This window comes from Homarus americanus, unplaced genomic scaffold (genome assembly GCF_018991925.1).
Source record: "Homarus americanus isolate GMGI-L3 unplaced genomic scaffold, GMGI_Hamer_2.0 scaffold6317, whole genome shotgun sequence".
NCBI lineage: Eukaryota > Metazoa > Arthropoda > Malacostraca > Decapoda > Nephropidae > Homarus > Homarus americanus.
This window is the reverse complement of record NW_024730668.1, coordinates 19,032,726-19,044,120: the sequence shown is the minus strand read 5'-3', so window position 1 is coordinate 19,044,120 and position 11,395 is coordinate 19,032,726. Positions and strand designations below refer to the sequence as shown.

Genomic DNA, 11,395 nt, shown 5'->3' with positions numbered 1-11,395 from the left:
AAAGAAGGACGAGGAGGAGGAGGAGTATCTGCTAACGAGGAGAATATCGAGTCTAGTTTCTGTAGTAAATTTGCTAAATAAATATTGAAATATGTTAACACAGAAAATGTTCAGGTGTGCTCAGGTGTGCGTGTGTGTGTCAGCACGTCTCCACCCCCTTCTCTATTTGCCCACAGACAACTGCCCCTCCCCCCCTTCTCTCTGCAGCCCTTTCTGTATTTTCACTCAGTACCCTGCCGAAGTGTGTAGTCTGCCGAGGTGTGTAGCCTACCGAAGTGTGTAGTCTGCCGAGGTGTGTAGCCTACCGAAGTGTGTAGTCTGCCGAGGTGTGTAACCTGCCGATGTGTGTAACCTGCCGATGTGTATATCCTGCCGATGTGTGTAGCCTGCCGAGATGTGTAGCCTTCCGATGTGTGAATCCTGCCGAGGTGTGTATCCTGCCGTGGTGTGTAACCTGCCGAGATGTGTAGCCTGCCGAGATGTGTAGCTTGCCGAAATGTGTATCCTGCTGTGGTGTGTAGCCTGCCTGCCGATGTGTGTAGCCTGCCGTGGTGTATAGCCTGCCGTGGTGTGTAGGGTGGGGAGAGAGGAGAGTGATTTAGAAAATGCAGGTGTTGGCTTCGTAGTGCGTATGTTGTGGATGCAGACTCAGACATACACTCCCATACAGTTGTCTTGTATCTAAAGCATAGGACAATTTTCTGTGTGTGTGGTTTTTTTTAACTACTAAAGCCACCAAGAATAAACGGGAGAGTTAAAACTAACTTGTCAACTCAGTGCACACATCACCTAGTTATTAATGCAAAAAACCTTCTCTACAGTATATTTGAAGTTGTAATGAATTATTAAAATGAACAGATGAGAGGGTGATACAAGTGTGTGTGTAGAGGGGGGTGAGATGGGGGTGAGAGGGTGATACAAGTGTGTGTGTGTAGAGGGGGTGAGAGGGAGAGTAGGAGGAGTGGGGTGGCGTTGAGTGGGGTGGGGGAGTTGGGTGGGGGGGGGGCATGTTTGGAAACCCGAGGTGGTATACAGTCACTTTACAACCGAGCGCCAGCAGGTAAACATCTCTCCTTCCATCATATACAATCCTCACACCTTGGCTAAGTTAGTATATATATATATATATAATACATCGTTCTCGCCTGCCTACCATAAGTACTACTGTTGTTATTGTGATGAAAGAAAGGACATTTATTTTTAATTAGTGGAATCATGAACGGTCGTGGTTGGAGGAACACTTTCATCAGTGTACCGCGATACTCTATATAAATTTACAAGAATCAAATCCAAAACTTATACAATTATTATTTTTTTCTAGTTCATTTCTCTTTATCTCTTATCGATATTTATAATCGATAATAAATCTATAAAAGAAGTAGTGTAATGCGTTAGGTTAATTTTGTTTTACGCAGTGCGCCGTCGTGTTTACCCAAGAGACCGCGGGATAAAGTGAATCCATGACACGATCGTCCATATATGGGATTGGGTGAGATAACTTGTGATTATGGATTTGGTTCTGATAATAATAGACCAACCTAACCTAACCTAACCTAACCAAACCAAACTCAACCTAACCTAACCCATTTTATCCTAACTAACCTAATCTAAACCAACCTAACCAAACCTGACTTAACCCAACCTAACTAAGGAACCTAACCTAACCCAACCTAAACCAATCCAACTTAACTAACCCAATCCAACAACCTAACTCATCCGAACCTAACCCAACCCAACCAAACCAAACCTAACTGAACCTAACCTAAAATAAAAATATTTTGGTTACAAGTCGCAATAAGGCATTAAACTATCGCATAAAAGTGATAACGTGATTTAGTAACATGAATATAAATATTAATTCGACATTAGGTATTTCGTTGAATAGCCTCGTTACATTAGGTGTCTAGTAAATACTGTATGTTCACGTATAATTATGTGTGTATGTGTGCGTGTCATGGTCATCAGATTCACAGATAGGAAATATGATGAATAGCAAATAAATTTATCCTAAACCATGAGTCAGTGTAGTGTCGTTAATGAGTCAGCGTAGTGTCGTTTATGAGTTAGTGTAGTTTCATTATGAGTCAGTGTAGTTCATTATGAGTCAGTGTAACCCCGTTTGAGTCATCTTACTGGTCGTTTGGGCGGTTGGTCTATCCAGTGTTGGTACTGGAGGAAACAAGAAACCTGTGATGTTTGGTAGTGAGAGTTAACACTGGGTAACACCCTTCTCACATGTGTCCCGGCCCGGCATAGGGCACTGTAGGGTGTGTCATAGGAGGGAAGATCAGCTAAAACTAATGGCCCATCATTTTTTTGGTAGATTTTAGTGTATATAAACAGAAAATAATTTCAGTTTCAATATTTTGCAACCTTTTGCTAGATAAATTTTAGCGTGAAATTTATCGAAAATCTAACGTACAGCTGCATTAGTGCATTACAATTAAATAGTGAACATTGCTTTCTGACTTCATTCTTTAACAACCCAACTAACAATATTTTTTCTGTTTCAGATTCTGATGCATTTATAAGTTGATAATATTTGCGATGGCTGCTTGTGTCAGGACGAGGAACCAAAAATCCAGCCATCTCAGTCACTATCTTGGGTCTGGGAGAGAGCTCCTGAAGTCGGAGTTGCCTACATTGAGAGATGCTTTGAGATACGGTGTTTTAATCAGGCAAATCAGTGAAAAGAACCAAAGAACTTACACAAACAAAGACATTGCCAGTGATATGACCAAAGCTGTCTTGGCACAGTACACTCTGGCTAACGCTCAGTTCAAGCCTCCAGTCATAACAAGTCAGAAGAAGATTAGTGAGAGACTGCTAGCCAGTTGGGAAAAGGCAAGAGATATCTCTCTTGGGAGAGGAAAACTTGCAGTTAAGGACAGCTTTGCCAAGCAACTGGACCAGTTATTTGACATAATTACTTGCAAGTGCCCAATTGTTCTCTGTCCTGAGTTTGGATGCGATCGTGACTGTAAATCCAAGGCCCACATCTCCTGTATTTGCAAGCGTGAACTGAAGATTCCTGTGATCGAACTGGCATTTGTCAAAGCACAGAGAGAGAAGACTGGCAGTATAGGGGCTCTCATGATTTCTAGCCAAGATATTCCGGAGGCCAAGAGACAGGAGGCTGCCACAGAGACAGAAGAGGAGAAGAGTTGCCGAGGAAAAGAGACTTGAGAAGGCCCAGGGTGAGGTAAAAAAGGCCGATGATTGAAGTCAAGCTGATTCAGAGTTTAATGACTTCCCCATGGCTGATCCCAGTGCTGACCAGGAGAATGGTGACTTTGTCCCTAACCGAGAAAATAATGATCCTAAACCTTCCAGGCATAAGATTCGAAATAGGAAAGATATCCCGAGCATAGCTCTGGCCAGCATGCGACACCACACTGGTCTCAGAGAAACTGCAGAGATAACAACAGCTGCCTGGGTTGACGGTGGTTTGATAACACCTGATGATGTTCACCTGGTGATAGATCATAACAAAGCAAGGAGAGCTCAGGAGAACTTGTCAGTAACCTTCCAGAAGAGGAGATTGGATATGGGATAAGAGAAAAATGGAATCAATTGTTTGTTCTTTGATGGGAGAAGGGATGACACTAAAGTGTTCATGAAAGTTGGGGATTCTGACAAGTTGTTCCCCGCCATGTGAAGGAGGAACACTCACTCCTGCTGCAGTGAACCAGGAGGGAAGTATTTGCATTTCCACTCCAGGAGAAAGATGACATCAGAAACCAGCTGAGATAGTGCAGATAACATTGTGAACTGGCTCAGAGAGAGGAACGTAGACCAGACCCTGCAGGCCATTGGAGGGGACAGCACAAACACGAACACAGGGTGGCAAGGGGGGGGTCATACAGTGGATAGAGAGGAAGATTGGGAGGAAGCTGGTCTGGATTGTTTGTGACCTCCACACCAACGAGTTGCTACTCAGACATCTGATCCAGGAGCTGGATGGCAAGACTCTTTCAAACAACAGATGGTCTGGTCCTCTTGGCAAGATGCTGGACTCTGCCACTGAGTTAGAAATAAATCTGAGCTTTGAAAAAATCACAGTTGGCCCTCCACTCGTTGAGCTTGCACATACTGTCATTGACGACCTGTGTACTGACCAGTACTATGGTTACATGATTTGCAGTGCCATCAAAACTGGGGTCATGCCTGATAGACTTGCTGCCTGCAGATAGGTCCAGTCTCACATTCTAGGGCTCACAACGGCTCTCAGGTTCTGGCAGAATTTGGGTCGCTCATCATAAACTGAAAGGAAACCAGCTTCACAACCTGAGACTTATTGTCCAATCTTACATCGTGAGTGTCTATATTTACAAATTGGTTCAACACTGTCAGGTTACTGGTTCTCAAGGTCCGAGGACGTTCTTCAGCTTGAGCTCCCGAGAGTCAACCATGAAGGTTATCTAGATTAGGAGCAGACTGTGAGGAGATCTTCCTGATGCTGCAGACAATGCTCTGCAGTAAGGATGAGGAGGAGAGAAGAGTGGCAGTCAAAAAGATCTTGGATATGAGACTTATGAGAGGATCTGGGCATGACGAATCAGTTGGTGACGATTCCTTCAGGGTCAGGAAGACTCCTGAAGTCAATCTAGGTGCCAAGACCCTCACTGATCTCATAGATCTGGATAACATCCAGGCTGGCAGTGAGCCCCCTCTTACCTGCAGCCTCACCAATGTTCAAGTCAGAGCTTTCCTGGACAACCCCATGCATGTCCCTGCCTGGCCCTCGCACACCCAGAGTATAGAGCGTTGTGTACAGCAAGTGAGCGAGGCCAGCAGTCACGTGTACAGCCAGGAGAGGAGGGAAGGCTACATCCGAGCTCAGGTGGTCAGCAGGGAGGTGATGAGTAGAAACAGAAGCAAGAAAGACATGTTCTCTATGGTGTGCAGCAACACCGGGTCGTAGTAGTAAAACCGGTTTTTGTATTTGATGATTTTGTTTTCTAAAGGAATATTAAATTTAATAAATGTGTCAAGATCATTCGTTTCACTATTCTGGATCATTTTCATCCTAATAAATTAACCTGATACATTTACTTTACTTTAAATAAGCTATTTAGTGGTGTTGGTAAAAGGGTGGGAATACTGAATTTTCATAAGATTTCAAGTTAAAATTTACCGAGCAAAAAATGAAAACTTTTCAAATCTGAAGATATCACATGATTCTGCACATAGAACTACATCATTAATACCATGGGCCGATTTTTCAAACTCAAAAAAAAAAAATTCGCCTCCGTATGACACACCCTAATAGGGCAGTGTATTGGGCCCGCTGTTGTTTGTTTGTTTCATAAATGACATGCCAGAAGCTATACACTCCTCCATACAAATGTTTACTGACGATGCCAAGTTATTTCGGGAAATTAAGAACCAAACAGACTGTGAAGAGCTGCAGAAGGATCTCTGTGAGCTTCATGAATGGTCAAAGAAATGGCTGCTAAGATTAATGTCGCGAAGTGCAAGAGGCTGCACCTGGGACGTACCAACGGTAAGGAGGCGTATCATATGTCCCAACGGGATGAAGAAACTGCATTAATTGAGACTGAATGTGAAAAGGACCTAGGTGTGTATGTTGACAATGAACTGAAGTTCTCAGTCCATTGCAAGAAGAAGGTAAATCAGCCAACTAAATAATTAGGTTTTATAAGAAGGTCGTTCAGATATCTTGACTGTCCGGCCCTCGTAACGATCTTCATGAGTAAAATGCTTCCCTGTCTGGAGTACTGTCACACCGTCTGGTCCCCGAGATATGCTAGGGACTGTCAGTTGATTGAAAATGTCCAAAGGAGGGCCACCAGACTGGTGCCTGCACTACAGCACCTCAGCTACCCTGAGAGATTGGACCGCGTGATATTGTCGAACATATACTACAGACGGGCAAGAGGAGACTTATTGAGGTGTATAAGCATCTCAAAGGGTACTACTCAGTGGAGTGCCCTTACCTGGAGCTGGTGGACGTTCGGCTCACAAGACTGACTGACTTTTTCTGAGTGAGAGTTGTAAACTCTCAGAACAACCTGCCGGAGAGTGTTGTGACGGCACCGAGTGTGAGCTCTTTCAAGACCAGAGTTGATAATCACTGGAGCAGGTTCAGATACATTCAGGAGGCAGTGCATGCCCAGTACTTGCTAACAGTGCGTAACAGAGACGTGGCCGATCGCCCAAGCGGCTAACGAGCCGATCAGTGGTGAAGAGGATTAAAGTCAAAGTAAATGAAAGAAGTAACAATTCACTGCATTGATTTTAGTAAACTGATGTATCGTAGTGGAATACGCGGTGTGAAGTATAGTGTCTTAATCGTAGTCAATTGGCTGGTATATGATTCATAGTATTATTGAGACATAAATTATCCGAGAAAAAAACATATAATATTGTTTGGTGTGGTGTTACAGGCGCGGACAGTGACAGTGAAGCAACAGACATGGAACGAAAATGCCGCGTTCTCCGTCACCTCCCCAACAAGCTACGACGTTTTCTGCTGCTCTTACTGTGTGCCACCTTCGTCTGCATCCCCATCAGGTAGGTCTTGTCATGTTCACTTCTTAGTTTCCACTAGGATTGTATATACATTTTTGCTTCCATAAGATTACAATATAGATATATTTACATTTTAGTATTGCATTCTTCGTCTCTTCCTCTGTTTCCTATTGAATTCGGAGAGGATATATACAAGCATACATTGACTGAGTTGACGCATCTGCCCCTCTCTATGTTGACTCGCAATTAACCATTCTTTCACTTGACATGATCATTTCACTACAGTAGTATTTTAGGATAATAACGTACAGTGCAGTTCACTTACTCGAGAGATGGCTTTATGACATCTGCTTTTTGAAGGGGACACAGGGAAGGCGGGGGAAGGTTACTTGTAACTGTTGGTATAATATTAAGAAGAGAGGAGTGCCCCCCTTCCCGTGCCGTCATACATTTAAGCTTGTGAGTAACGTCAAGGTGTGTTAAGGATGAATCATATGTTACACCTGTGTCGTGCAGGTTAATGAGGCGAACCAGTGCTGAATTTTAAGCTTGTCAAAAAACGTCAGAATGGCGTGTTGGAAACCTGACAAATGTAGAAGAAATTATATGAATTGCAGTAATTGGTTGTAAAACTAAAGCAAAATACTTAATTTCAATAATTTGTAGATCAGATTAATATACAGCACGATGTATGTAATTACCATCTGTGACTTTATCGTGTTAGAAAAAATCTTCCCAAACAAATTCTAGGAAAATATCAATACAGGTATATCTTACGTTAATATTTTTGTATTTTATTCTTTCAAACGTTCATCATCCAGGGTCTACACTGTATAAACACCGTTCACTTTATCTTAGTTCTACATTAGACAACAAATTTGTTGAGGCGTAAACCTCCCTACCCGTCAACACTGCAGGTTCATAATATCCACATCTGACCCCGCCCCCCCCCCAAAATTCTCAGTCGTGGGGTTACACTGACGTTAAAATAGCAGACTGTGAGCAAAAATACCCCACAGAAAACAAGTAAGGCAGGTTCGGCTATAAGCGGCTGCATAAGTACGCTTATCACTCTTCTTTGACTGTTACTAACTGTTCCGCTCTCTGAAGCCTGTCGGAAGAAAGCATCTTTATACATAATGCGTGCCATAAGCCCTCTCCTCCTTCCATAAACGTTGCTCAACACTGTCAACATGGAATTCATCTGGTAGGTTATCCAAATCCTTGAATCTCCGAGCTCGATCAATAATGTTTACTTGATAGCGGACAGTTCAGCCTCTCCCCAGTGTTCCTTTGACAGATGACGCACATTTCCCAGTTCATAATCTGGGAATAAAGAGAAACATTACTATAGCCACCCTGACAGTTAATTCTCAAGTTTCTGTGCATGTGAAGACATCTTAAAATAAAATACGCATCATCTCCCTTACCTTCACAAACAATGTAATAAACTACATTTTTATTAGGCTCGTTTCCACTATAATACGCAGTCGGCTTATGTGAAGAATAGACACCCCAAACACCTTAACGCTATACCTGGGCGGATTAGGTTAAGTTAGCTTTAGGTGGTTAATCTTACGATGAAATAAGGAAATCTCTGACATTCTTGCTTTAAAACTGAGACATTTTTAAATTGTTTGGAAATTAAGTGGAACATTTATCCCCCTAAGACAGTTTGTTTCCTGTTGTGTTTTATTGGTACAGTATTTACGTTTGGGACCAAGCGACGGAGGCGGCTAATGAGAAGTTCCTCTACCTCACCTCTCTCAAGACTGAGTACGACCATTACACCGACCAGGAAAGCATCAGGTGCTGAGCCATTAAGATTGTAACGTGTGTCATTGTTTTATACATTTGATCATTAGTCATAATGATACAGATCTTCAGATATAATAATCGCCATACTGTATTACAATTTAAGTAATTTCTCACATTTGGCTTCACACTGCAGGGAGGTGTACGCGAACCCAGCCATCGATAGCTCAGTGACAGAAGACAAGGATAAGATTCTGGCCGCACTGCCTAACCTGCCCCTCAGTTACCGCAAAAAGTTAAACCCACACGTCAGTCCTGGTCACGTCAAGTGTGCTAGGTATCCCTCGCTCTTCGACATCCAGTTTAGTAACATATACTGGCAGGCTCTTCATACCAGCAATGGTACCTTCTATCTATACAACTCCTTTTACGACAACCGCACTTTGTCCAAAGATGCTCCTTCCATTCGCATTCTTGGCATGGCCAATCGCATCAGACCTACTGTGGAGACCAACTGCCAGCTTTGGTTTGATGGTGAGAAGGGTCCCATTATTTCCAAGGTTAAGGAATATAAATACATATGGATTAGAGGTTGGGGTAATTACAGGCAAGGTGTACTGCAGCCGTACCTGATCCAGTGCGTGGTGCCGCCTACACACGTCAAGCGGGTGCCAGAGTCAGTGTCGTTGGTAGAGTTACCCTGTGACAAGCCCTTCAACAACCTGCGGGTTATCAAGAATGAGCCAACAGGAGGTCAGAAGGAGGACTTTGCGGTGTGCGTCAAAGGGTTGGACTTCTCTTATGTCGATAACAGCATCATGATGGTGGAGTGGTTGGAGCTGCTCCATCTTCTCGGGGCTAACAAGGTGTTTCTCTATGAGATGGGAATACACCCAAATGTTTCTAAAGTGTTAAAGTATTACGAGTCCCTCGGGCGGGTTGATATTACTAAATTAACACTACCGGGTGAACAACCAAACGCACGAGGCTTATTACACATGTATCTAAAGGCTAAAATGGTACATAAACGCCAGAATGAAGTAATTCCGTACAACGACTGCTTGTACAGGAACATATACCGTTATAAATATGTAGTGTTACTTGACACGGATGAGTTTATCATGCCCAGGAAAACTCCAAACTGGAAGTCGCTCATTGAACAGCTGCTGGCGGTCACGGAGGGGCAGCCCAGGTCGTCTTACTGTGCTCGTAACGTGTATTTCCTGGACTCCATGCAGGACGCTCATGGCAAAGTGCCAGGCGTGCCACCTTACCTCCACATGATGCAACACGTCTACCGCGCCGCTAACTACACCAGGCCCGGCTCCTACATCAAGTGTTTCCACAACACCGAGCGGGTTCTCACACTCCACAACCACTTCCCTTTCTCCTGTCTTAATAACTGCTACCATCTGTCTATACCGGAGGCAGACGCCCACCTCCAACACTACCGCAAAGATTGTGTGGGTGAGCTGATGAAATCGTCGTGTCCTTACTTCAAGGCTCACACTGTCCTCGACGACCGCATCTTAAAACTTTACAAAGAACTAATGGTAAACAACACACTCCACACTTTTCGCCGTCTTGGTTTTTTGTAGGAGTGATTCTCGCCGAAGAAAGTTATTGTATAATATAATGGTAATATTATCATACTGTATTTATATTTACTGATTAGATAAAATCAGTGCATTGTACATAGTGAGTTGTTACACAAGTGATGTTTAGAGAGTGATCCTAGGAGCCGTAATGTTACATCGAAGTTTGCCCAAATTCTGAGCATTTTCATAAACCCTTAAAACAGCTACAGTATATAACTACAGTACAGTATAGTGAGGCAGTTTAGTAAAAAAACCCTGCAAATTACACAACTTGCATGGTTCATAACTTGAAGACGGAAACCATATAATAGAGTACTGTATAATAAAGTGCTACTGGAATATATTCGGAGAGGATCGTATTCTTTTATCGTATTGAAGTCTATTGGGAGATCCTACTCTCTGTATGAGGCTTTAAGTAGTGTCTCTCAGTATAATCTGAATTCTATTTTTTTTCAGTATTTTTTGTGCGTTAGTTAAATCAGACATGTGTAATCATACAGTTTTATGTTACTAATATCATTCATCGCACGAAATATTTTGATTAGCTGTAATGTTGTTATTGTGATTATATTGATTTTTCAAACTATAAAACGTCAGTTGTCTTTCATTTATGTTACTGCTATCATACTTATCATTTATTGTTTTTGTCTTAGCTTCTCTTACTGTGGTTGCTATACAATAGAAAAAGCTCTAATATATAAATAATTCAGGTTATGTGACGATCGCCGCTCCATAGTGTTGACCGTGTGTGTGTGTATCTGTTATATTGATAGTACATATTGTTTAATAAAGATATTAACAAATAAAAAGCAAGAAAGATGCAAGTCTTCCCAGTGTAAACTATTTTGGATTCGATTATTATTATTATTATTATTATTATTATTATTATTATTATTATTATTGCTATAACAGCCTACTTAATTTGTGTTTGTACATATGCATAAATGTTTATTCCTATATCTACTCAGATACTGCAAGATGTTGTGGTTATTTATGTACAGTGTAACGAATAGAAATTGCAAATAAATCATACATTTAATCTATTATGATTTTAGTATTTTCTGATACAACTAACGTAACAGCCATCTCAATCCAGCAGTAGAACCAGTTAACTAATTTTTTTAAGCATCCTTAATTTGGAAAACGTTGACGTTTTTTCTATCAGTTTCCATGTTACCCCTACAATGGTGACCCCGGAGTGACCCCATTGTAGGGGTATCGAGAGATTAATGTTGTCTAGCACTCAGGATGGATGGAAACTCTAATGTGGTTTTCTTGTATAATATATAAGTTATATGATAGACAGTCTGGTGCTGGAGATGCCGTGTGGTGGGGAGCAGCTCAGTAGAAGACGTTCGGTGAGTAGCGTGTTGAAGGAGGTAGATGTGCAGGAGCTTCGTTAGAGAAGATGTTGCCTGTTGCTGGCCTCCTGATTGAATGAATGTTAACAGCGTGGAGCTTGCTGGAGGAGATGTTGCTTGTTCAGGAAGATGGGCAGAATGAATCTCAATGGAGAGACAGAGCTTATATACCCAGCAGCAGCCGCC

At 42.3% G+C, this 11,395-nt stretch overlaps 1 protein-coding gene across 2 annotated transcripts; it reads left to right on the top strand.

The window, feature by feature from the left end:
- Positions 1–240: 240 nt before the first annotated feature.
- On the top strand, positions 241–10,889 carry LOC121867265. Of its 2 annotated transcripts, none has more exons than XM_042367131.1 (4): positions 241–428; positions 6,411–6,537; positions 8,200–8,304; positions 8,447–10,889. In XM_042367131.1, exons 1-4 carry the CDS (start codon positions 395–397, stop codon positions 9,846–9,848), a joined length of 1,668 nt encoding a protein of 555 aa, XP_042223065.1. In that variant the 5' UTR covers positions 241–394; the 3' UTR covers positions 9,849–10,889. The 2 variants fall into 2 exon arrangements, with proteins under 2 accessions (XP_042223065.1, XP_042223066.1); XM_042367132.1 differs by lacking the exon at positions 241–428 and adding an exon at positions 1,045–1,107.
- The last annotated feature ends 506 nt before the right edge of the window (positions 10,890–11,395 follow it).